This window comes from Oncorhynchus mykiss, chromosome Y, assembly GCF_013265735.2.
Source record: "Oncorhynchus mykiss isolate Arlee chromosome Y, USDA_OmykA_1.1, whole genome shotgun sequence".
NCBI lineage: Eukaryota > Metazoa > Chordata > Actinopteri > Salmoniformes > Salmonidae > Oncorhynchus > Oncorhynchus mykiss.
In genome coordinates, this window is record NC_048593.1 from 21,096,218 (window position 1) to 21,123,868 (window position 27,651).

Consider the following 27,651-nt stretch of genomic DNA (forward strand, 5'->3'; position numbering starts at 1 on the left):
TCTCTAACAGGACATATTGAAGTTAGAAACTCCAGCGCTTACAAGGATCCATTGACCAGATGCTGTCTGCTTTGCTCAATCACTTTTAATCAGGAGAAATCACATCAGAAATATACTGCCGGAAGCCATTTTGTTCTCACAACGATCCTACATTGCATTAAAACTGATTAGTTTTGATACTTATTACAAATAAATAGATTTTTTTTAACCTTTGTATTAAATCACAGACGGTACCCCCACCCCTTCACTTCAGCTGTCCGTGTGTGTCCTGAAGCCAACAATGGATCAGACAGACACACAGACAAGCCCTCTGGGCTGCTAGCAACACTACAAACAGCCATTACACTTATTCCCACACACCAGGCAGAATGAATATACAATATGTTACACAGTTACAGTATATACAGTCCCTTTAAACAGAAGGAGTTCACCTCTGTCTCTTAATCATCATGTGCTCAATCCCACACATTCATTCAACAGTTTGAATTAGAAAGCGTGGAAAAACTATTTCACCTGTTACTTTTACTCTCTCGTCACCACCTTCAAAACAATAGTTGTAAATGACTATAACATATTCTCTTGGTTTTACCACTCCCAAAACAAAAGTTCTCTCTCTAAAGGAAAATAGAATGCTAAGAAAGCCAGGAATTTAAATATTCAGATGGGATCACTTTCAACAGAAATCATGTCAAGTCCTACTACAAAAAGTGCTTTGCTTCAGACACACACACACACACACACACACACCAGAAAACTCTCTCCAGAACCACTCATTTCTATATCTCATTTAATACACCTCACATAGCATCACCAAAACCTTTTTTCCAGACTGTTTTTGACATGCTTAAAGACTTCCATTCTTGAATAAAAATCAAATGTGGATATTGGCAGTCAGAGATACACTGGAAGCATAAAAATTCAAAAATATCCTAAATATTTTGGGAGTACACACATTTCCCCAAAAACTGTGGGGTGGCAGAGATGTGCCTATGGCAATTTTATCTTTACTTGGGTCATCATTGTAAGGTTATCTAAAAACAGAGGACCTTCCTGCACCTGTCAATCAAACAGCAGAGCTTACCCCCATTGCCCATTGCCCGTGTTACTGGAATGATTACAACCCTCTATTCATTTGTACATGCCTACACATCCTCCTAGTGCACACTGCGCGCGCACCACACACAATATTTCAGTCACTTCAACACACACTCTGTCTTCATTCGTGGAACCCTGAGCCCCGATGTGCCAAAGTGCACATGATGACATCATAGGGCTCCCAAGTACAGAAACCAAATGTCAGAATGGATCTGCCATAGAAAAGCTACTTTCCAAAAGTAAGTGAGATGGGACAGGGTTTGATTAGAAGCTCTGTACAATTTTAGTGCAATAACCTACAGCAAAATCCCATGTAACTTTAGAGAGAAGAGACAACTACCTTTCAAATCATGAGGATACAATTGAGGTTGAATCATTTATCAAACAGACTCACCATCTTCATCCAGTCTCAAAGGGAGCGACTTAAATTATAAATGAGATATGTTGAGGGGCAACAAGCACAACATAATTGAAAGATTGATAAACAAGAGATGATCAACTGGTGCTATGAAATGGGGCCTCAAATAAATAACCGCAGAGAAAACTTGAGGAATTACAAATCAGTTGACTGGCTCGTGTGCATAAATAAGATAACGCTCTAGTGTACATACATATGTTCAAATTTCAGTGTTTCCACATAAAAGAGGATGGATAGACAAGGTAGTTGTAGGGGTGAGCAGCCATGTGTCTACATGCTAGTTCCTCTCTTTCCTGATGTCCTATGGCGTATCCTACTTAGAAGTGAAAAGTGCAAACTGCTCCCATCACTCCAAATGCTAGTGTCTTTACCAATGCTTTCCTGACTGACTTCCGCCCCAGGTAGGCCAAGGCTCGAGCCTGGCCTCTTACCTCCTTCATGTACTGTACCCAACTCGTCATGCCCTCCTCTACCCCACCTGCCATCCTGTCCTACTCAGACAACTCACTCACTCCACTGCCATAGAACATACCAACAGCTACCAAGGGCTGTGCCTCGATACGGTACTCCTCCATTCATGACCACTTGTCTGAGTGAGTCAGTCTACTCGCCAATCAGTGGTCATGGAGGAGAGGCGACGAGGAGATTAATTGAGACAGCCCACGCGCCGAAACCAAGCCATGTCTGTCTCTCCTACCAAACACACAGACAGACTAGCCCAGTTCTGCTCCAGAGTCAGACACATTGTGAATGGGGAGTTAGTTCCTTAACATAAAGGTACCAGTGGAGACTGGTGGGAGGAGCTATAGGAGGACATGCTCATTGTAATAGCTGAAATTGAATCAATGGAATGAGAGTCAAACATGTGGTTTCCATGTGTTTGATACCGTTCCATGTATTCCATTGTTGCCGCTAACGTATCACTCAAAGCCTTACATTTCTCCTATAAGAGACAATGACTGAGGGAGAGGCGACAGAGATACTTTATTGCGCCTATGGTTCAAATGGCAGAGAAGGGGAGAGAGACGGAGGGATCAATGTGCAGGAATAAACATCTCTCCATCAAGAGAATCACAGGAAGAATCTCAATAGCATCCGGTGGAATACTTCCCAATCATCGAATGGTATTAAATACCAATTAAAGGAGACAGAGCAGACAAACATTCACACTGCAAGTAAGGAGGTTGTGAAGGAGGAGGAGGTGTACGAGGAGAGGAAAGCCGCCACACACACTGAGTTCACATCCTTAAGTCACTCTGTTAGTGCAATGAAAAAAAAGAAGCGGCATGCGAGACCAGCCAAGGACTCAACAGGAAGAGTGAGAAGGAAGGAGAGGAAACAACCTCACCCAGAAAGTAGAGAGAGTGAGTGTGCATGTGTGTGAGAGACAGTATACCCAGAACTGTGTGTACGTGTAAATCCTAGATGACCTAAGTGGAGTGTGACGTGGTGGAATGGTATGTCTGTTCAGAGATCCTCCAACGTAGCACCACAGTCTCATCATCATCAGACCACCAGGATCTTGACTTCGTCCTGCTCGTCGGGCCGGTAAAAGAACGGGACGCAGGGGTTGTCCCCCAGGAAGGGCACGGAGCGGGGCCCCTGGGGGTTTTGGATCTCCTGGAGCAGCTGCATGATCTGCCTGGTCGTGCCGTCCTCTTGGGGCCTCATCAGAGCCTGGGAGTCTGAGGGGAGCCCCTGGACCTGGTCTGACGGGCCACCGTGAGGGGGGTCGGTGGAGTCAGGCTTCACGGCTGACCTTACATCCGCAGACTCTGGAGAGAGAAGGGGGGGAGCGATGAGAGATCAGGGAGGTTAGTATAATGACGATCCATGGATGTGTGTGTATTGTTCTACTCCAGGGCTCTCTAACCCTGTTCATGCAGTTACCCTCCCGTAGGTTTTCAATCCAACCCCAGTCGTAACTAACCTGAGTCAGCTTATCAAACAGCAAATTATTACAATCAGGTGCACTACATTAGGGTTGGTAGTGAAAACATGCAGGATGGTATCTCTCCAGGAACAGGGTTGGAGAGCCCTGTTCTACTCCACATACATACATACCACACACACTTGTATTATTTGATGTGTGTTTGTGTATCTGGTCCGTCCACAGTGCTGAGTTCCTTGTGTCTCCGTGTGCGTGTATTTGTGGTGTACCTTCCTGTGTGTGTGTTTGTAATATATATAAGTGTGAGCATACCTTGTCCATCCACAGCGTTGAGCTCCATGCGTCTGTGGTGAGCCTGGATCTGCTCCTCTCCGGCTGGCAGCAGGTCAGGGTTAGCCGCAGCGCTAGCCAGCGCCCCAGTATAGCGGCTGTACCACTCGTTCCTCTCGCCCACCAACCTCATCACCAGGTCCTGCAGCTCTGCCAGTTTGGCCTGCACGGGCACAGAAACACACTCAGAACACTGGCAATACTCTGAAACGTATGTAGTTCATTCCTTGACTAATTCATGTTCTGTACCATGTATCATGTGGACCCCAGAAAGAGTAGCTGATGATTTTGGAGCGGTTAATGAGGATCCTAATAAATACCAAATACTACTCGTGTGTGCAAATTTATGTCAAAAATATATTCTCCTCTTACCAGGTAAATTGACTGAGAACACATTCTCATTTACAGCAATGACTTGGAGAACAGTTACACTGGAAAGCAGGGGGGGGGGGGGGGGGGGGGGGGGGTGAATGAGTCAATTGGAAGCTCAGGATGATTAGGTGGCCATGATGGTATGAGGGCCAGATTGGGAATTTAGCCAGGACACCGGGGTTAACACCCTTACTCTTACGATAAGTGGCATGGGATCGTCAGTGCCCACAGAGAGTCAGGACACCCGTTTAACGTCCCATCCGAAAGACGGCACCCTACACAGGGCAATGTCCCCAATCACTACCTGGGGGCATTGGGATATAATTTTTTGGGGACCAGAGGAAAGGGCAGAACGACAGATTTTTACCTAGTCGGCTTTGGGATTTGATGCAGCAACCGTTCGGTTACTGGCCCAACGCTCTAACCACCAGGCTACCTGGACCAAGCCTGCTTAGCTTCAGAGGCAAGGTAGCAGTGGGATGCAGGGTGCTATGCTGCTGGTGGTATACTGCATCCCTCTCATGTTTGGTGTGTGTGGTGTACCTTCATCTCCTCTTTGTCCTGGGCCAACATACTGATGTACTGCTCCTTCTCCGTGTGTTTCTGCTTCATGATGGCTCTCTGGTTCTGGTAAAGGGTGATGTACTCTCCTGACATACACAATTAAAGAGTAGGATGAGCAGACCTGTCACACTACGTGAGTGAACGTGTCAGTGCATCCCCGTTAGTGCGTGTGAGAGAAAAAGACAAGAGTGTGTGTGTGTCACTGATCGTGCCAGTCTTTACAGAGAGAGAGATGATTGAGTGTCTCACCAACAGCATTTCTGAAGACAGTTGTATACAGCGGTATATATATATATATTATATATATATATATATATATATATATATACACACACACAGAACCAGTCAAAAGTTTGGATACACCTAGTCATTCAAGGGTTTTTCATCATGTTTTACTATTTTCTACATGGTAGAATAATAGTGAAGATATCAAAACAATGAAATAACACATATGGAATCATGTAGAAACCAAAAAAAGTGTTGTTTAACAAATCAGAATATATTTTATACTTGAGATTCTTCAAAGTAGCCACCCTTACCCTTGATGACAGCTTTGCACACTCTTGGCATTCTCTCAACCAGCTTCACCTGGAATGCATTTCAATTAACAGGTGAGCCATGTTAAAAGTTAATTTGTGGAATTTATTTTATTCTTAACCCAGAGTTACCTCTGATGCAGAGGACAAGGTCATTAGAGTTAACTGCACTTCAGATTGCAGTCCAAATAAATGCGTCACAGAGTAAAAGACACATCTCAACATTAACTGTTCAGAGGAGACTGAGTGAATAAGGTCTTCATGGTCGAATTGCTGCAAAGAAACCACTACTAAAGGACACCAATAAGAAGAGATTTGCTTGGGCCAAGAAACATGAGCAATGGACAGTAGACTGGTGGATATCTGTCCTCTGGTCTGATGAGTCCAAATGTGAGATTTCTGGTTCCAACCGCCATGTCTTTGTGAGACGCAGAGTAGGTGAATGGATGATCTCCACCTGTGTGGTTCCCACCATGAAGCATGGAGGAGGTGTGATAGTGTGGGTGTGCTTTGCTGGTGACACTGTCTGCGATTTATTTAGAAGGCACACTTAAACAGCATGGCTACCACAGCATTCTGCAGCGATATGCCATCCCATCTGGTTTGCGCTTAGTGGGACTATCATTTGTTTTTCAACAGGACAATGACCTAAAATACACCTCCAGGCTGTGTAAGGGCTATTTGACCAAGAAGGAGAGTTATGAGTGCTGCATCAGATGACCTGGCCTCCACAATGCCCCGAGCTCAACCCAAAATTAAACGTGCCTATTTATATAATGAATATGAGTTTATGAAATATTAAAGATTTCAACCGCTCACTAAAAGCCTAACTCATACATAAGTTATACTGAAACACAAAATGGTTCTCCAGTAGATTATTAAGGCAGGCTCATCCTTTGTTCAAAACTGGCCTTTTTGCCTTTATACAGATTACCATACAAAGATGGTAACAATTTGTTTCATCCTGCAGAAAATATATTACAACAAATGTTAAACTCAAATATACAGATCAATAATTGTAATTGTATAATACTTATTAATAGAAAACGGAGGAGTTGTCACATATTTTTGCTAACTGCATTTCGGAATATCTGCTCAATCCAAACTCACAACCAACTGATTGCAGCACTACCACAAAAATGGAGTGAAGTGGAAAAGGGAGAAGATAAGGGAACTTGTTTGCCTGCCACATATTAAAGATACAAATAGGCTGAAATGAATTGGCATAAATAGAAAAACATACCAGTTTAATTTGAGGACAAAAACATTGACAGCTGTGCCATACAGGTTGCAAAATAAATTAGAAGAGATTCCACGGCACATTGTTTATGAACTGGTACAAAAGAACGAAGCTTGATTCAACACTTAAGAGTTTTCCAATTTAAATGATATATAACATTCTTGTCACCAACAGAATTCAATACACACACACACATAATGGCTTGCGAAAGTATTCACCCACCTTGGCATTTTTCCTATTTTGATGTCATACAACCTGGAATTAGAATACATTTTTGTGGCGGGTTTTATCATTTGATTTACACAACATGCCTACCACTTTGAAGATGCAAAATATTTATTGTGAAACAAACAAGAAATAAGACAAAAAAAACTGAAAACCTGAGCGTGCACAACTATTCACCCCCTCAAAGTCAATACTTTGTAGATCCACCTTTTGCAGCTTCAAGTCTCTTGGGGTATGTCTCTATAAGCTTGGCACAACTAGCCACTGGGATTTTTGCCTAGTCTTCAAGGCAAAACTGCTCCAGCTCCTTCAAATTGGATGGGTTCCACTGGTGTACAGCAATCTTTAAATAATACCACAGATTCTCAATTGGATTGAGGTCTGGGCTTTGACAAGGCCATTCCAAGACATTTAAATGTTTTCCATTACACCACTCAAGTGTTGCTTTAGCAGAATGCTTAGGGTCATTGTCCTGCTGGAAGGTGAACCTATGTCCCAGTCTTAAATCTCTGGAAGACTGAAACAAGTTTCCCTCAATAAATTTACCTGTATTTAGCACCATCCATCATTCCTTCAATTCTGACCAGTTTCCCAGTCCCTGCCAATGAAAAACATTCCCACAGCATGATGCTGCCATCACCATGCTTCACTGTGGGGATGGTGTTCTCGGGTTGAAGAGAGGTGTTGGGTTTGCACCAGACATAGCGTTTTCCTTGATGGCCAAAAAGCTCAATTTTAGTCTCATCTGACCAGAGTACCTTCTTCCATATGTTTGGGGTCTCCCACATGCCTTTTGGTGAACACGAAACATGTTTGCTTATTTTTTTCTTCAAGCAATGGCTTTTTTCTGGACACTCTTCCGTAAAGCCCAGCTCTGTGGAGTGTACAGTTTTGTGGTCCTATAGACAGATACTCCAATCTCCGGGATGTTCAAAGTTTGTTTGTGTGTGTGTGTGTGTGTGTGTGTGTGTGTGTGTGTGTGTGTGTGTGTGTGTGTGTGTGTGTGTGTGTGTGTGTGTGTGATATATATATATATATACACACATACATATATACATATATATATATATATACATATATATATATACACATACACATATACACATACACACACACATACATACATACATACATACATATATATACACACATATATACACACACACACACATATACATATATATATATATATATACACACACACACACACACAGATCATGTGACAGAGCAAGCAACAGATCAAGTGACACTTAGATAGCACACAGGTGGACTTCATTTACCCAATTATGTCACTTCTGAAGGTAATTGGTTGCACCAGATCTTATTTAGGGGCTTCATAGCAAAGGGGACAAATACATATGCACTTCCATTTATTTGTTTTTGAAACAAGTTATTTTTTTCATTTCACTTCACCAATTTTGACTATTTTATGTATGTCCATTACATGAAATCCAAATAAAAATCTATTATTTAAATTACAGGTTGTAATGCAACAAAATAGGAAAAACTCTTAGGGGGATGAATACTTTTGCAAGACACTATATATACAACAATCTCAGCTCAACAACCTAAACCTAGCTTTAACTTCCTGACTGATGTCTTGAGATGTTGCTTCAATATATCCACATAATGATGCCATCTATTTTGTGAAGTGCACCAGACCCTCCTGCTGCAAAGCACCCCCACAACATGATGCGGCCACCCCCGTGCTTCACGGTTGAGATGGTATTTTTCAGCTTGCAAGCATTCCCCTTTTTCCGCCAAACATAACGATGGTCATTATGGCCAAACAGTTCTATTTTTGTTTCATCAGATCAGAATACATTTCTCCAAAAGGTACGATCTTTGTCTCCATGTGCAGTTGGAAACCATAGTCTGGCTTTTTTACGGTGAGTTTGGAGCAGTGGCTTCTTCCTTGCTGAGCGACCTTTCTGGTTATGTCAATATAGGACTCGTTTTACTGTGGATATATATATACTTTCGTACCTCTTTCCACCAGCATCTTCACAAGGTCCTTTGCTGCTGTTCTGGGATTGATTTGCACTTTTCGCACCAAAGTACATTCATCTCTAGGAGACAGAACGCGTCTCCTTCCTGAGCGGTATGATGGCTGCATGGTCCCATGGTGTTTATACTTGCGTACTATTGTTTGTACAGATGAATGTGGTACCTTCAGGCATTTGGAAATTGCTCCCAAGGATGAATCAGACTTGTGGAGGACTACAATCATTTTTCTGAGGTCTTGTCTGAGTTCTTTTGATTTTCCCATGATGTCAAGCAAAGAGAAACTGAGTTTGAAGGTAGGCCTTGAAATACATCCACAGGTACACCTCCAATTGACTCAAATGATGTCAATTTACCTATCAGAAGCTTCTAAAGCCATGACATAATTTTCTGGAATTTTCCAAGCTGTTTTAAATGCACAGTATGTAAACTTTTGACCCACTGGAATTGTGATACAGTGAGTTAGAAGTGAAATAATCTGTCTGTAAACAATTGTTGGGAAAATTACTTCTGTCATGCACAAAGTAGATGTCCTAACCGACTTGCCATTACTATAGTTCGTTAACAATACATTTTTAGAGTGGTTGAAAAACAAGTTAATGACTCCAACCTAAGTATGTAAACTTCCGACTTCAACTGTACATGTAAAAAGTACATGTAAAATGTAGCAGAAATCTTTTTGTTTTTAACAGGTTATTTGTCCTCAGAAGAGGGGTGGTGGTGGTGGAGGGGTTAACAATAGAATATAAAAAAATAAACAATTGAGATGGTTTGGGATGAGTTGGACCGCAGAGTGAAGGAAAAGCAGCCAACCACTGTTCAGCATATGTAGGAACTCCTTCAAGAATGTTAGAAAAGCATTCCCCATGAAGCTAGTTGAGAGAATGCCAAGAATGCTTAGCTGTCATCAAGGCAAAGGATGGCTACTTTGAAGAATCTCAAATATATTTTGATTTGTTGTACACTTTTTTGGTTACTACATGATTCCATGTGTTATTTCATAATTTTGATGTCTTCACTATTATTCTACAACGTAGAAAACAGCAAAAATAAAGAAAAACCATTGAATGAGTAGGCGTGTCCAAACTTTTGACTGGTACTGTATATGTATGGATGCGTGTCTCGCTCACCAATAGTATCAGTCTCTCCAGACAGCTGTATACAGCGGTGTTCCAGCTCCTCTACCCTCTCCTTCAGGTCAGCCTTCTCCTGCATCAGAGAGGTGAAGCGCTGCTGCAACCTCTCCATGGCAACATACAAGGCCTCATGTACCTCCACTGGTACACCCTCTGAACCTGAGACTAACAGGGAGGGGTAACTGGTCAGATACACTGCACTGGTAACACTCAAAACTGACAGTGTTCCTAGAAAACAAAAACCCAGGTCATGCAAGTAGCACATACAACTACGTACATACACACACCTTTCCTCCTCCTCTCACCTGTGTGTTCAAGGTGACTGTGGTCATCATGGCTGTGACCGTGACACTGACCGTGGTCGTGGTCCATGCTGAGTGCTGCAGCCTGGTGTCTGGCAGCGAAGTGCAGTCTCCTCTCCTCCTCCAGTCTGCTCTTCACCTCATCTCGCTCTGCCTCCACACGCGCCACCGCACCGCGCACAAACTCCTCCTGAGAGAGAGAGACGGAAAGGAGGAATTATTCTTCAGAGACAATTATCTGAGAAATACTTTGGAAATCCGTAATGTAGGATTCTCAACAGCATTTGGGAACACTAGATCCCACTTAACACCACTGATAGGTGTTTTCTCCTCACCATCTCCTCGCGGCTCTCAAAGTCTTCTGGGATAGCGATCGAGGACTTTTGTGGGCTCTCTTGCAGGGATTGGCTCTCCACTCCGTCTCCCCGGTTTCTGGGGAGTGTGGCCAGGGCTGAGCTGTTGAGCAGCTCTGTGACTTCAGCCTTCAACTGCTCGTTATCTCTGGACAACTGCTCCAGCCTCTCCTGCAGAAGGCGCCAGAGGGGTCAATACAGACACTGTGTGTACGTGTGCATAGTGTGTCTCTCTTCATGTGCGACTGTGTGTGTTCGGGGATATGTGACTACATGCGTGTGTGTCAGTCCCTGACCTGGTATTGCTCCAGCTGTTTGTGGCTCATCTCCAACTGAACCCTTCCCTGGGTCTCGTCATGCTGCAGCCGGTCCATCAGCTGGCTCTGCTGCAGGTACTGTCTGTGGAGCTGCTCCCGCTCTGACGCCAGGGCTGTATAGCCTGCAGAGTACTGCTGTAGGTGGGCCACTACCTGGTCCCGCTGCTCCAGCAGTGCCTGGTACTCCTGCGACTTCAAATCCAACTAGGGTTGGAAGAGACGTGCGAGTGTCTATATGCTGTTCCTGTACCTGTTCACCATGAAATGTGTGTGCCCGCGTGTCCCTACCTGCTCCTTGACATTGTGCAGGTCCTCCTGTAGTTGTCCCATCCTGCGTCCCAGCTCCTTCTTCACGTGATGTTCTGACTGCAGAGCAGTGGTCAGCTCCATGTTCTCATTGGTCTAGGACCACAGAGACATTCAACACATTCATGAGGTCGCCACCGATCTGAATGTGGCTGGATAACTGATAACTGCATTTCCACATATTCCATGTTTAAACACTAATAAAACCTGGCAGATCAGTGATGACTTAACATAAGTAAACAGGAGCGCAAAAAAGGCACCACCCCTCTTTACCAGTTTGACGAAGCCGTTCTGCAGCTCAGCTAGTTGGTCTTTAAGGGTGCGGTTCTGGGCCAGGGCGCGGCTGATGGTGGCCTTGTCACTCTGCACGTCCTCCAGCATGCGCCTGCGGTCCTCTGCATCCTCAGCTCCGCGCTCCGCATGACGCTCCAGCTCCGAGAGACGGGACTCCTGCTCAGAGCACATGCGACTCAGCTGCTCGTTATCACGCAGCTATAAAGAGAAGGGAGGCCAGAGAACAGTGAGTTCTCAGTTGTGAGACACAACAGGGATGGACAGGGAGTGCAGGATTTCATTCTAGACCAGCACCAACCCACCCCATAATTCATCTTATCAGTCTATGCTTTGATGAGACAGTGTTCAGAGTGCAACTTCACTGAGGAGTGTGACACACACAGTGTGTGTTATTAATAATAATAATTATTGCCTGGCAGTGTGTGTGTGGTCATCACCTGGGCTTGGAACTGTGAGTTGAGCGAGTCTCTCTCCTGCTGCAGGCAGCAGAGGGCCTCCTGGAGGGCCAATTCACTCTCCGAGGGCCCTGAGGGCTGGGGCTCCGCCTGGGCCTCTCCCTCCTGAGACAAAAGGGCTGGGGAGGAGAGGAGAGTCCTTACGGCAATGCAAATCTTTTAATGAGAATGATTGACAGGATGGGGAAGTTCAACACAGTAAGCTGGTATTTTTTGAGAACCATTGACGTGCAAACTGAGGAGGGTAGCTGTGTGTCTCACCTGCAGTGTGCTTCAGATCTGTGATATGGGCTTCAAGCTCCTGGATCTGGCTGATGCTCCTGTCCCTCTCCTCTGCTACTAGTGTCACCTGCACAGGACACACGTCAATCAACTCAACCTTAAAGTGACTAGCATTACGTCCAGGGCTGTGCCGCCTCTATAGGCTGTGCTAATGGGGTGGTAGCATAGCGTACCTGAGAGAGCAGCTGCTCCGTCTTGTCCTTCCATACTTGTCCCTCCTCCTGGATCTGCTCAGCGTAGCGGTCTCTCTCTGTCTGCAGCTGGGCCACCGACTCCATTAACTACAGATAATACCAAAAGAGATCTTTAACACAATGGCGTGGCAGTCAAAACTTTAAAGAGGCACACACACACACGTAGAATGGCGGGAACCCGGTTACCGAGATTTACCGGCCACAACCACTCCCTTTTCCCCAGGATAAATAACTTTGTGTATTGACCGGTACATCATAAATAACAGCATGCGTGAAATTCAAACTGTTCAATTATATGCCATTTCTAAATCTGGGTCCTCTGAATAATCAACGCTCAGGGTGGGGACAGACAGCCCATCTCAGTATGGAGCGCAGATCACAATGCATGTAGAGCTACAGTGCATTCAGAAAGTATTCAGACCCCTTGAAAGTTTCCATATTTTGTTACGTTACAACCTTATTGTAAAATAGATGAAAAAGATAAATATATATCCTCATCAAGTGAAAACAGGTTTAGACATTTTTTGCACATTTATCACAAATAAAAAACAGAAACACCTTATTTACATAAGTATTCAGACCCTTCCCTATGAGACTCAGGTGCATCCAGTTTCCATTGATCATCCTTGAAAATGTTTCTACAACTTGGAGTCCACCTGTGGTAAATTCAATTGGTTGGACATGATTTGGAAAGGCACACATCTGTCTATATAAGGTCCCACAGTTGACAGTGCATGTCAGAGCAAAAACCAAGCCATGAGGTCAAAGGAATTGTCTGTAGAGCTCTGAGACAGAATTTTAATCGAGGCACATATCTGGGGAAGGGTACCATAAAATGTCTGCAGCATTGAAGGTCCCCACAGTGGACTCCATCATTCTTAAATAGAAGAAGTTTGGAACCACCAATACTTTTCCTAGAGCTGACAGCCTGGCCAAACTGAGCAGGTCCAGAGTTCTTCAGTGGAGATGGGAGAAACTTCCAGAAGGACAACCATCTCTGCAGCACTCCACCAAACGGTAGAGCGGACAGACGAAAGCCACTCCTCAGTAAAAGGCACATGACAGCCCGCTTGGAGTTTGCCAAATGGCACCTAAAGAACGCAGACAATGAGAAACAAGATTCTCTGGTCTGATGAAACCAAGATTGAACTATTTGCCCTGAATGCCAAGCGTCACGTCTGGAAGAAACCTGGTAACATCCCTACAGTGAATCATGGTGGTGGCAGCATCATGCTGTGTGGATGTCTCTCAGTGGCAGGGTCTGGGAGAATAGTTAGGATTGAGGGAAAGATGAACGGAGCAATTTACAGAGATCCTTGATGAAAACCTGCTCCAGAGCGCTCAGGACCTCAGACTGGGACAAAGGTTCACCTTCCAACAGGACAACGACCCTAAGCACACAGCCAAGACAACACAGAAGTGGCTTCAAGACAAGTCTCTGAATGTCCTTGAGTGGACCAGCCAGAGCCCGGACTTAAACCTGATCAAACATCTCTGGAGAGATCTGAAAATAGCTGTGCAGCAACACTCCCCATCCAACCTGACGGCTTGAGAGGATCTGCAGAGAGGAATGGGATAAACTCCCCAAATACAGGTGTTCCAATCTTGTAGGGTCATGTCCAAGAAGACTCGAGGCTGTAATCGCTGTCAAAAGTGCTTCAACAAAGTACTGAGTAAATTATCTGAATACTAATGTAAAATGTGATATAAAAAAAATAAAGACAAAATTATATACATTTGCTAAACTTTTGTCATTTATGGGGTTTTATTGGGTGGGAAAACGATTTAATCAAATTTAGAATAAGGCTGTAACGTAACAAAATGTGGAAAAAGTCAAGGGATCTAAATACTTTCCGAATGCACTCTATGTATTGGATCAATCATTTGGGCTTTTTAACCTTGGGCTCATTAAATGTCTTTAATGTATGACCAAAGCTCTAATCAAATAAACACATAGGCCTATTTATATAGATTTTTTTTATTTAACCTTTATTTAACTAGGCAAGTCAGTTAAGAACAAATTATTATTTACAATGACGGCCTACACTGGCCAAACCCGGACGACGCTGAGCCAATTGTGGCCACCCTACGGGACTCCCAATCACAGCCGGTTGTGATACAGCCTGGATTCGAACCGGTGACGCCTCCAGCACTGAGATGCATTGCCTTACACCGCTACGCCACTTGGGAGCCCAATGTTTTATAATGCTTTTGAATGACACTTCCGATTTTGGCAAGAAATACCGGGACAAGTTATTTATTTTCGGGATGGAACATTTATAAAATACCGGGAAAGTATTCAACCCTAACACACACACACACACACACACACACCTGAGCAGTGTGTGCCTCAATCTGTAGTTTCTCCTCCAGTAGTAAGTGCATCTGCTGGTTGGCACTGGGAGGCCCTGACTGACTGGAAAACTAGGAATAAAAATAAATAATTGAACAACTGCAGAACAAATGATGGTGTGTGTATGTGATTAAGTGAGAGAGACCGTGTGTGTGTACCTACCTGTTGCAGCATGTCGTCAGTCATCTCCAGTCTCTTACGCAGTTCATCCAGGTCCAGTCTCATAGCGTTGTTCTCACTCACCCTCAGCTTGAGCTGCTCTGACAGCTCTGAACTCTGCTGCCTCCCCTCCTCACTCACACTACTGCACAGAGACAGAGGGTCAGCTAGGAACGTGCACACACACTCACAAAGAGCCTCTGATTTACCTCGCCTCAGACGACAGGCATCTCTCTCCATGTATCACAATCACACAAACTGACGAGGTTTCCACCACATTCCTTTCCATACCTAGTCCACAAATCAAACAAGGAAAGGCCAGCCATTGAGTAGAATGTCAGCATACTCAGGGTAAGACTTACTTTAGTCTGTACACCTCTAGCCTCAGGTTGTCTCTCTCTTTCTCTAGCTCTTTGTTATGCTGCACATACAAGAGAACATCAATCATTTGTTAGACATTACCGCAAAGCTCAAATCGATAGTCATCGTCAAAGCATTCAAATGTAGCAATATCAGTCTAGTGTGCAGACTACCTCCTCAAACGGTCTTCAGTGTGTGACTACAGTAGGTTGCCTTCTCAAACGGTTTCTGTGTGTGTGTGTTACCTTGTCAAACTGTTTCTGTTGTGCGGAGACCGAGGACAGGGTTCTCTCCAGCTCAGAGACTCTCTGTTTGGTGGCCTGGAGACGGTTACTCAGCTCCTCAGCCTCCCCTGAATGAAACACACACACACACTTAGTGAGCACTAACACAAATAGACTCTCACCCATTCATATTAAACACATCAACACCATCTCTTTCTCTCTCATCTCCTCTGAACACACACCACAATATGTTACATTACTGAACACGTTCACATTCATAGACACATCAACACAGAAATGCCTTCTCTTTCTCAGCACAGGCCACACACACACACACCTGTTTTCTGGCGGGCAGCCTGCTGTGTGTACGACAGAGCGGTCTGCAGCTCTGATTTCTCTGACACCAGGATGCCGATGGTCTGAATGTGGACCTGGGGGAGAGGATGGACAGAGAGACAGACAGGGCGAGAGACAGACAGGGCGAGAGACAGACAGGGCGAGAGACAGACAGGGCGAGAGACAGACAGGGCGAGAGACAGACAGTGCGAGAGACAGACAGACCAGTTATTGACGCCTCGCATGATACAATTTGTAAATATTGGATACAAATCAAGCTTTGTTTCATTTGCAATGATGAGACAGTATTCAGTGTTTCAGTGCACGCATCCCTGGGTAAAAAGGGAACAGCATGGTGCGCTGACCCCAAAGGCAGATACAAAGAACACATCTGGAACTGCAGAGTGAACATTTGACAATTGCTTTCAAAGGTCTTCAAATGGATTCAGAAAAGTGCTCTGAGGGAATGAAAAACCTTGAAGAAGTTTCTTCTTCTGTGTGTGTGTGTACCTGTAGCTGTTCCCGCATTGCTCCTTGCTCCTTCACACACTTCTGTTCAAACTCTCTTCGCTCCTGATCAAAGAAAGCACACAGAAAACATCCCGTCATTGTCCACTGAGGAGGAGACGAGAGAACGAGAGAGTCTTCCTTATTCTGCTCACCTTTTGCAGCTGATCTGTGAGCGCCTGAGAGTGCTCGGTCTGTCAGACAAAACAGGACAGAGGAAAAATCCATGACGTCATCATCATCCCCACCTCAGACTTCACCACCCCAACATCTCCAGTAAGTCACCCATCTAACCCAACACCATGTCATCTCCTTTCACTCTTCAAGAGTTAAATCCCTGTTGAGCACCACGGAACCTCCCTCGCACACTCAAGAGAAGCACAGCCGCGTATTAGCCGAGCCAGTGGGGTTAGCAACGGTTAGCAAGATGGCTCCAGAAGAAATATCAATACAGTTGGCCTAAACATTCCCTCATTTCATTCAGCGTGTCCATCTTGGTGAGCATGTAAAAGCTTGGCTGTTACCAATGGGAACAGGGCAGTGCAATGATATTATTTGTGAGGTGAATAAACAAAACAGTGCATGACATGATCAACTGGCCGACTGTGCTACCACTCAGCGCAGCTGCTGTTTAGCCAGGGTGCTATGTCATTTGCTATTCAATCTGTGGCCAGTCAGTCTTGCTATAGCGGCTGTCAGGGGTTATTTTCCACACAAGGCAGAACGCCAAACTCCCACGAGCACACACTCTTACCAGCCGGTCTAGCTTGGTATTGAGCTGATTGTTTGTTAGGTTGCTGGAGTCCAGTGCGGCTGCCAGCTCCTGGTTTCGACTCTGACGTGCACGCATGCATCGAAAGAAGAAAAAAAAGAGGGGAAGGGAGGGAGGGAGAATTGAAGGAAAAAAAAAACAGCGATGGGAGGAGAAATACAAACAGTAACTCATTAATGTAAATGTAAATAACACCTTGTCCCTCAGGGAAATGTAAATAACACCTTGTCCCTCAGGGAAATGTAAATAACACCTTGTCCCTCAGGGAAATGTAAATAACACCTTGTCCATCAGGGAAATGTAAATAACACCTTGTCCCTCAGGGAAATGTAAATAACACCTTGTCCATCAGGGAAATGCAAATAACACCTTGTCCCTCAGGGAAATGTAAATAACACCTTGTCCCTCAGGGAAATGTAAATAACACCTTGTCCCTCAGGGAAATGTAAATAACACCTTGTCCCTCAGGGAAATGTAAATAACACCTTGTCCCTCAGGGAAATGTAAATAACACCTTGTCCCTCAGGAAAATGTAAATAACACCTTGTCCCTCAGGGAAATGTAAATAACACCTTGTCCCTCAGGGAAATGTAAATAACACCTTGTCCCTCAGGGAAATGTAAATAACACCTTGTCCCTCAGGGAAATGTAAATAACACCTTCTCCCTCAGGGAAATGTACAGTGCCTTGCGAAAGTATTCGGCCCCCTTGAACTTTGCGACCTTTTGCCACATTTCAGGCTTCAAACATAAAGATATAAGACTGTATTTTTTTGTGAAGAATCAACAAGAAGTGGGACACAATCATGAAGTGGAACGACATTTATTGGATATTTCAAACTTTAACAAATCAAAAACTGAAAAATTGGGCGTGCAAAATTATTCAGCGCCCTTAAGTCAATACTTTGTAGCGCCACCTTTTGCTGCGATTACAGCTGTAAGTCGCTTGGGGTATGTCTCTATCAGTTTTGCACATCGAGAGACTGACATTTTTTCCCATTCCTCCTTGCAAAACAGCTCGAGCTCAGTGAGGTTGGATGGAGAGCATTTGTGAACAGCAGTTTTCAGTTCTTTCCACAGATTCTCGATTGGATTCAGGTCTGGACTTTGACTTGGCCATTCTAACACCTGGATATGTTTATTTTTGAACCATTCCATTGTAGATTTTGCTTTATGTTTTGGATCATTGTCTTGTTGGAAGACAAATATCCGTCCCAGTCTCAGGTCTTTTGCAGACTCCATCAGGTTTTCTTCCAGAATGGTCCTGTATTTGGCTCCATCTATCTTCCCATCAATTTTAACCATCTTCCCTGTCCCAGCTGAAGAAAAGCAGGCCCAAACCATGATGCTGCCACCACCATGTTTGACAGTGGGGATGGTGTGTTCAGCTGTGTTGCTTTTACGCCAAACATAACGTTTTGCATTGTTGCCAAAAAGTTCAATTTTGGTTTCATCTGACCAGAGCACCTTCAACCACATGTTTGGTGTGTCTCCCAGGTGGCTTGTGGCAAACTTTAAACAACACTTTTCATGGATATCTTTAAGAAATGGCTTTCTTCTTGCCACTCTTCCATAAAGGCCAGATTTGTGCAATATACGACTGATTGTTGTCCTATGGACAGAGTCTCCAACCTCAGCTGTAGATCTCTGCAGTTCATGCAGAGTGATCATGGGCCTCTTGGCTGCATCTCTGATCAGTCTTCTCCTAGTATGAGCTGAAAGTTTAGAGGGACGGCCAGGTCTTGGTAGATTTGCAGTGGTCTGATACTCCTTCCATTTCAATATTATCGCTTGCACAGTGCTCCTTGGGATGTTTAAAGCTTGGGAAATCTTTTTGTATCCAAATCCGGCTTTAAACTTCTTCACAACAGTATCTCCTGCCTGGTGTGTTCCTTGTTCTTCATGATGCTCTCTGCGCTTTTAACGGACCTCTGAGACTATCACAGTGCAGGTGCATTTATACGGAGACTTGATTACACACAGTGGATTGTATTTATCATCATTAGTCATTTAGGTCAACATTGGATCATTCAGAGATCCTCACTGAACTTCTGGAGAGAGTTTGCTGCAATGAAAGTAAAGGGGCTGAATAATTTTGCACGCCCAATTTTTCAGTTTTTGATTTGTTAAAAAAGTTTTAAATATCCAATAAATGTCATTCCACTTCATGATCGTGTTCCACTTGTTGTTGATTCTTCACAAAAAAATACAGTTTTATATCTTTATGTTTGAAGCCTGAAATGTGGCAAAAGGTCGCAAAGTTCAAGGGGGCCGAATACTTTCGCAATGCAGTGTAAATAACACCTTCTCCCTCAGGGAAAGTAAATAACACCTTCTCCCTCTCCTTCAGGGATGTATAATGTGAATAACAAACAGAAAAAGATGTCAGCAGGTACTTGTTGATCCTACTAGTATTCAGAGAGGTCATACACAGTGAGGACAGGGTCATGGGTAACTAGTGAAGAGTTCAGCAATACCCGGTCAGACTGGAGAGTGTAATCTAATGAGATCTAATGGGTTCGCATCACCCCAGTTTCTCTAGAAGTCCACATAACATGCATGACCACAATAAGAACATACACTTTGAAATCCTAGTGAGAAGGGTAATACCTATAGTCAGCACAGATCTAGGCTTTGGAAAGATGACACCTGAAAATATTATTTCTCTATATCTCCATTCTCTATATAGACTCCATCAATCTACAAGACAATCTAACAGGTGAGATCTGAGGACTATCAGACAAGAGCAAGAGAGATATGAGATATATGCATTAAACGTTGTATGTTTGCAGGGCCTGGGCAAGGTACAGTGGGGCGGCCTGGACAGCAATTCATACATTTGCTCTGTTCTGACTGCGACGATCTTTCAGATTGCATTGTCGTCTCAGCCGTGCAACACAAACTCAGTTCTAATCATGAGTATCACTTATGTGGAGTACATGTGTGTGTAACCCGAGACAGGACGCAGGGCAGGAACAGGAAGTGGTCATGTGAGCTGTGTGGCCGAGGCCAGTCACATACCTGCACAGAGAACCAGAATGGAGGGATTGTGAGAGAGAGTAGAGGGGCCTGTGTGGAGTGGACGGAGGACAGAATACCTCTACATAACCTGGGGCCACAAGGGCACCTTCGGGGAAAGTGGGACTGGGTCTGTCTGATCAGGACAAATGAATAGCATTTTAGTGCTTTTCCCTGTGTACCGTGTCCATGATGAGGGGGCAACATGTGGTGTTGTGATGTGTCACCTACCTCCAGTTCTTTTTCATTGGCTGGCGAGGGAGCACTGTCTCCATTTATATAGGTGGTGGATGACTAGAATAGGTCGGGAAAGAAACAAAACAGTACAAGTCAAACCAATATAAAGCAAGCTTTTCAAAGCCAATGAGAGTATCACAAATAACACTCTTGATTATGCAACACACTAAACTGGGAGCAAGCATATATACAAAGCAAGTAAGAGAGTGTATCCTCATTGGGACAGGGGTGAACTGCTTGCACTTATCCAATGTGCACATCTCAGGGGTCGAAGATCTTAAAAGACACATTTCTCCTTTTTGTGGCCATAAAGTACATACCCCAGAGAGAAGACCGTTGAGCTGCTGTGAGAGCTGTCGCAGGCTCTCTGTGGACGACAGGGGTCTGGTGACACACACACACCAACAACAAACACAACATTAGCCCAGTGTTATTTGGTAACGAACTCACCAGTCAATATGTGACAAATTGCACTGCCAGCCATCATAACTGTGCTACTAATTCTGTGTGTGATCAACAGTTGCAGGCGAGGGGGGCAGGGCAGTGAAGGGTAGAGAAGGGGCAGTGAGGACCAGGGGGCAGACTCATTCTGAAGAGGGATTGAGAGGTTGTGTGTGTGGGTGTGCAATGGATGATGAGGTGACCAACCTATTCTCATCCGCATGGTTTTCATTACCGTCATGGGGGCAGTTCTGCGGCAGAGAGAAGGAGAGAAAGAAAGAGAGGAAATAGCTGTGAGTGAAACTGAGGGAGGTGAATACATTAAACGTAAGCTAGGCCTATCCGAGAGAGACCCACCGAAAGCCACCGAGAGAGAGAGAGAAAGACACACAGAGAGCGAGAGATACCGACCGAGAGAGAGAGACACCGAGAGACCCAGAGAGAGAGAGACACACCGAGAGAGAGACACACACCGAGCAGGAGAAACAGAGAGAGAGAGAGAGAGAGAGAGCGAGAGAGAGACACACCGAGAGAGAGAGACACACCGAGAGAGACACACCGAGAGAGACACACATTGAGAGACCCACCGAGAGAGAGAGAGAGAGAGAGACCCACAGAGAGAGAGAGAGAGAGAGACCCACTGAGAGAGAGAGAGAGACCCACCGAGAGAGAGAGAGACCCACTGAGAGAGAGAGAGAGACCCACCGAGAGAGAGAGAGACCCACCGAGAGAGAGAGAGACCCACCGAGAGAGAGAGAGACCCACCGAGAGAGAGAGAGAGACCCACCGAGAGAGAGAGAGAGACCCACCGAGAGAGAGAGAGAGACCCACCGAGAGAGAGAGAGAGAGAGACCCACCGAGAGAGAGAGAGAGACCCACCGAGAGAGAGAGAGAGACCCACCGAGAGAGCGAGAGAGACCCACCGAGAGAGAGAGAGCGAGAGACCCACCGAGAGAGAGAGAGCGAGAGACCCACCGAGAGAGAGAGACCAACCGAGAGAGAGAGAGACCCACCGAGAGAGAGAGAGAGACCCACCGAGAGAGAGAGAGAGAGACCCACCGAGAGAGAGAGAGAGACCCACCGAGAGAGAGAGAGAGACCCACCGAGAGAGAGACCCACCGAGAGAGAGAGACCCACCGAGAGAGAGAGAGAGACCCACCGAGAGAGAGAGAGAGACCCACCGAGAGAGAGAGAGAGAGACCCACCGAGAGAGAGAGAGAGAGAGAGACCCACCGAGAGAGAGAGAGAGAGAGAGACCCACCGAGAGAGAGAGAGAGAGAGACCCACCGAGAGAGAGAGAGAGAGAGACCCACCGAGAGAGAGAGAGAGAGAGACCCACCGAGAGAGAGAGACCCACCGAGAGAGAGACAGAGAGAGACCCACCGAGAGAGAGAGAGACCCACCGAGAGAGAGAGAGAGAGAGAGAGATCCACCGAGAGAGAGAGAGACCCACCGAGAGAGAGAGAGACCCACCGAGAGAGAGAGAGACCCACCGAGAGAGAGAGAGACCCACCGAGAGAGAGAGAGACCCACCGAGAGAGAGAGAGAGAGAGACCCACCGAGAGAGAGAGAGAGAGAGACCCACCGAGAGAGAGAGAGAGAGAGACCCACCGAGAGAGAGAGACACCGACAGAGAGAGAGAGACCGACAGAGAGACACCAAGAGAAAGACACATTGAGAGAGACCGAGAGAGACAGACACACAACGAGAGAGAGAGAGAGAGAGCGAGAGAGAGAGAGAGAGCGAGAGAGAGACACATATCGAGAGAGAGAGAGACACCGAGACCGACAGAGACCAGAGAGAGAGAGACACCGAGACTGAGACACCGAGACCGAGAGAGAAGACTGACGGAGGGACACACCTGCTGCAGGTCAGTGTTGTGGGATTGGCTGGCACACTCAGGGTTAGTAGCAGAGCTAGCAGGGTTAGACACAGGAGAGCCGCGGCCGGCCTCTCCGTTTGGGTCCTCCAGTAGCTGGGTAACTGGGGACCCCCTCACCTCCCCATGGACGTGGGTCTGAGGCAGCAACACACACACAGCCATTACTTTTCAGTGCTCATCCAGAGAGTGCGTGGTTACAGCAACTTGGAAACATACAAAGCACACACACATCATATCCTAGAAAACAAGGTAGTGTCAGAGACCACTATCACAACATGTGGACGGACAATCACGCATGCACACATCTTGTTTTCACTGATGGAGACATGCCAGTGTGGTAAATAAAGTAAACATCAGGTCCGGAAGTTATAAACCTCACGCCCAGATGGACTGACCCAGCATTTAGCTAGGCTTAATACTGGTAGAATCTTAGTAAGTCAACAATGGCAAAATAAATACCAAGCACTTCTCTCACTGTCGCAAAAATGACTTATGAGCAACCAGTGACCATAAGGAATAGCGTGCGGGAGAGAAGAGGAGCAAAAACAACAGAAGGGGTGGGATAGAGAAACAGTAGGGAGGGAGTGGGACAGATACAAGAGAGAGTGAAGCAGAAGGAAAGAGACAGGTGTAAAATAACAAAAGGGAAAAAGACAGCAGGGAAGAACGATAGCCCAAGAGAGAGGGGGAGAGAAGGAAGGAAGGAGAGAGGCTCACCTGGCTTTTGCCATAGGCAGGCATAGTTAATCCATTGGTCTGACTAAGACCTTTCAGAATACTCTGAATCTACGGCAGAGGAGAGGGGAAGGGCGAAAGAGAGAGGGACAGTGAATGAGCAAGTGAGGGAGGGAGAAAGAGACAGCAAGAGGTGACGTAAAAAGGGAGACTAGCACCCATAGAACCCTATCTACCGCTAAGCCCCTGTTGTTGTACGTGATGAGGTGTAATCAATATGGTGGAACTTCAACCTCGCTAGCCTACCAGAGGGTGGCGCTACTACCACAAAGCTAATAGCTACTTTTCCTTTCCCATTTTCAAGAAGTGCTTTGGATTAACGCTAGGGGTCCATTTGGAATTGGGCATTCATTGAAAGATAGAGACTTTAAAAGCCCACAACCTGGTTCATCACTGCCAGACAATGTTAGTGACCGACTCATCACAATCATATCTGTTTCTGGGAGGTACAGAAAATATTCTGTGACAATGTTCCTCCAAGCAAATGACTGTCATTGAGACTGTCTGGGTGGGAGCACAGGCTAAGTCTATACTGATGGCTGATAAACTGTTTTCCCCAAGGGAAGCCTAAGGCAATAGATAGGGAGGAATGCAAAAAACGATCCAGGAACCTCAGAATTATTACAGCAACCATCTACTGCCACACCACTTTTACTAAGAAACAATTGCCAACAATTAAACACACAACATAATATTGATCCTTAATCAAACAGAAGGGTGTGTGTGTAAAGATGCAATGTCCTGACGGGAATGCAAATTGACAAGAGCACGATAGTCTGTTCTCACCCGACAAAGACATATCCTTTCATCGCGGGAGCATAGCTGCGTTTCACATACCATAACCTGACATACGACAAACACTGACAGTAAACTTGCAAAGGGAGACCATCACACATCCAGTAAAAGTCGGAAGCTGCACTGGAACGTTCAATGTGATTCCAGAGAAGTATCATCAGACTGCTTTCTTGCAACATTTTACTTTGTTATTGAAATGCAAATATCAGCAAGTGAAATATTGCAAGGAAGCAGTGTGCAGAAAGAGTACTCAAAGTCATAACACACACGCAGTTGGGTGACTTACATTGTCTGGAGAGTGTCGGTCAGCTGAGGGTGTGTCTGGCTGGCTCCCTCCCTTCACCTTTCTCGTCTTCTTGGCCCCTGGTCCTCCTTCTCCTCCACTGGCTGGAGAACTCTTCTGCTGAAACTCCTTCAGCTGGCCGGCATAAGAGAGGAGGAGCGGACAATGAGAGCACTCAGCGGTCTGGAACTCACACCTTTGCTAGGCTAACTATATCAGCAGACATTCCTTACAAACCGCAGAGGAAGTACAGGGAGCCTTGGTGTGGCTGAAAATTGTGAGACTGTTCAGAACTATCCCATACGATTCGACTAGAGATCTACAATATGTACTGTTGGTATCATTGGTGTGGGTGACAATGGAACGACTATTTAGAAAGATCCAATACAATCCAACAAGATCTTATAGCATAACCAATTGCTGCAACAGCTGATGTTTGAGGAAGGTAATTGTTGTTTTTATAATGTGTAATGAAAGAACTTTCATGCACAAGTGTATTTGTTTTTAAACATGTAACGTTAATGGTACAGCATGTGCTTTATTTGATTAACTAAGTAGCTAGCTATCTAGCTAGGTCTTTCTAGGTACACACAGCAGGTAGCTCACACAGACAGGGAAGGGGGCGTCTGCTGTCAAAAGTACCAGTCACTCTTCAAATTGACACATCACCGTTTCCTGTCAAACATGACTCAATAATAAGCTAGGCAGCATTCATCGTAAGTTAGTTCATTAAGGTTAAAAGAGTCAATAAGCAAGCCTATTTATAGGACACCCCGTTCTATATTATATTGAGTTAGCCGGTCGCTTCGGTACAAGATGACAACGTGATAGCTAGCTAAATCGCTATGGCTAACGTTAGCCAAACATCAGCACTGTAGCTAGATATCGCTAACTACCTTGCCACTTGGGTTGATCAAATCACAGATTTATACCTAGCCGAGCAGCATTATTAGCAAAACTTTAAGTCACTGCCCTGTATAAATCGTCCACATAATAGTTCTAGCTAAGATTAGAGGCCCAAGCGAATCCTCGGTATTTCGTGCGCACTGAAAGCCACACAGGGGGACGAGAGTTCGGATGGGCGACTGCAGAAAGGTCGGGGGACGTGGAATGTCAACATCACACGGGTTCGTGAAAACATGAAACTACAGACAACTCGAACAGAGTAATGGATGAAACACTTGTTATATTCCCTGTGTTGTGGGAATTAATATGTTTACCTTTTTCTTGGCTGCGGCGAGTTTGATTTGCCTGCTCTGGTCGGCCATCCTTATCGTCCGGTCGACGAACCGCACCACGTCATCAATTTGAGATCAGTCGGTGATGCAAGAAACTATCTTCCCGCTAGAGGCGCAAAATCTCCCTTCTGACCGTGGAAAATTCGTGTCAGGCGTGGTTTTTCAAATAGGCCAGCTAACTTGATGTCTGAATTTAGAATTTGTTGTATCATATCAGGGTGATTATTATCAGAATGAACAACATTCAAGACAACACCGGCTAATCATGCATTTTATTACAAAAACAAACAATAATATAACTATGGAGTTAGCTTGTCATCAAAGGTGTCAGAGATCTGCGGCAGAACTGTCTGACACCAACTCAGTTAGCCCGTGTTCTGAGAGAAGTCCTTCAGAGACCAATTTTTGGTGTCAATCTCTTGATGCAGTCTGGAATATTCCTCGGCTACTGCCTCGAATCCCTTGACAAATATCTCAAAGGATGACAGTTTGGACTCCACAGACTTCTCTAACTGGGCAGTCTTCAGCTCTGTTTCTAGCTTCCTTCAATGAAAACACAAGGACTGATTGAGAGAGGGGAGAGGCAGGTGTAATTATCTGGCAAATCAAAACACATTTGATTAATTCAATTGTGAACTAATAGCATACATTTTCTTATCAGTTCTGATTTGGTCTATTTTTCCACTTAATCTGTTCTAGCATGGCCATCTAAAAACTCCTGGAAAAGGCAGCCTGAAGACCCGACATTGAATTGCATAGAATTCTATGTCAGGGCAGAAATTCGTGTTTGGATCAAGGATAGTTCTCACGACCTCTACAAGCCAGAATGATGAATAAAATTATATTTTCTGGTGGTCTGTGTGGTCGGTCCTATTGCTGGTACGAATGGGGAAACAAAATATCCAGTAGTGTTATTAACCCCACCTTCAGTATGTTGGTCTGTATACATAGCCGCTGGAAGTAGGAATGTTGAAGGTGCTGCAGTACCCCCTGAAAAATCTGAATATAAAATAAAAAGCAAACAAATAATATATATATATATATATATATATATATATATATATATATAAAAAAACGTTTTTCACAAAAGTAGTGCACAGGGCCTTTATTAGTATTAGCAGACCAATATATATATATATATATATATGTCTGTCATGTGGGCAAAAACTTTTTTCAGCATCTCCACTTTATTATTAAGAACAGTATCTTGCAGGATTCAATAGTTGGAATTGTAAGAGTTGTTGCCCTGTCCCTTCGTCTGCAATGGTCATTCTAATGGAATCCATCCAGTAACAACAAAACCCTGTCCTCAAACATTTACATTAAAATGTGCAAAGTTATGGGCAGACAAAACATCCATATCAAACTAAATATTTGTCTTGATCAAATAACATGGGAAACCACTTTGTGCATTATTAATTTTCCATCCTTACAAACCACTTAATATGAAATGTGCATTACTGTATGGTACAGAAGCTGGTCATCTAGGTTTGTACCTGTAGTCTCCATCACCATGAAGAAAAACAATACACAATACAATAATTGAGTACATTGAGACAGTAAGTGGTTTATGGTGATGTGGCTCAGTTGGTAGAGCATGGCACTTGCAATGTTCAAAAACAAAAAAGGATAAATATTTTTGTCACATGCGCCGAATACAACAGGTAGAGCTTACAGTGAAATGCTTACTTACAAGCCATTAAAACTTCTTGAAGTATTGTTGGTTAAGAAAAAAAGTGTTAAGTAAAAAAAAAAGTAAGAAATAAAAGTAACAAATAATTAAACAGCAGCAGTAAAATAACAATAGTGAGGCTATATACAGGGGGTACCGGTACAGAGTCAATGTGCAGGGGCACCGGTTAGTCGAGGTAATTGAGGTAATATGTACATGTAGGTAGAGTTAAAGTGCCTATGCATAGATAATAAATAGAGAGTAGCAGCAGCGCAAAAGAGGGGTCTGGGTAGCCCTTTGATTAGCTGTTCAGGAGTCTTATGGCT

At 44.7% G+C, this 27,651-nt stretch overlaps 1 protein-coding gene across 9 annotated transcripts; it reads right to left on the reverse strand.

Moving 5' to 3' along the window:
- Window positions 1-67: 67 nt before the first annotated feature.
- golga2 (golgin A2) lies at window positions 68-25,792 on the reverse strand. 9 transcript variants are annotated; one of them, XM_036967861.1, is made up of 27 exons: window positions 25,636-25,792; window positions 24,419-24,550; window positions 23,320-23,388; window positions 22,582-22,737; window positions 20,928-20,971; window positions 20,600-20,663; window positions 20,274-20,336; window positions 17,008-17,088; window positions 16,409-16,447; window positions 16,257-16,319; window positions 15,748-15,841; window positions 15,432-15,538; window positions 15,189-15,247; window positions 14,830-14,971; window positions 14,649-14,738; window positions 12,294-12,401; window positions 12,100-12,187; window positions 11,821-11,957; window positions 11,363-11,581; window positions 11,072-11,185; window positions 10,763-10,987; window positions 10,449-10,637; window positions 10,117-10,303; window positions 9,806-9,970; window positions 4,650-4,756; window positions 3,717-3,897; window positions 68-3,288 (listed from the first exon to the last, which is right to left on the reverse strand). In XM_036967861.1, exons 1-27 carry the CDS (start codon window positions 25,681-25,683, stop codon window positions 3,020-3,022), a joined length of 3,240 nt encoding a protein of 1,079 aa, XP_036823756.1. In that variant the 5' UTR covers window positions 25,684-25,792; the 3' UTR covers window positions 68-3,019. The 9 variants fall into 9 exon arrangements, with proteins under 9 accessions (XP_036823756.1, XP_036823755.1, XP_036823757.1 ...); XM_036967860.1 differs by having other exon boundaries at window positions 9,806-9,976; XM_036967862.1 differs by lacking the exon at window positions 23,320-23,388 and having other exon boundaries at window positions 9,806-9,976.
- Between the last annotated feature and the right edge of the window lie 1,859 nt (window positions 25,793-27,651).

Excerpts from the sequence above, each read along its gene's own strand:
- golga2 (XM_036967860.1), bottom strand. The coding sequence starts at position 25,683 with ATGGCCGACCAGAGCAGGCAAATCAAACTCGCCGCAGCCAAGAAAAAG. Across the intron at positions 20,664-20,927 it reads AACCATGCGGATGAGAATAG|ACCCCTGTCGTCCACAGAGA; the intron begins GTTGGTCACCTC and ends GTGTGTCACCAG. Across the intron at positions 11,582-11,820 it reads ACTCACAGTTCCAAGCCCAG|CTGCGTGATAACGAGCAGCT; the intron begins GTGATGACCACA and ends TTCTCTTTATAG.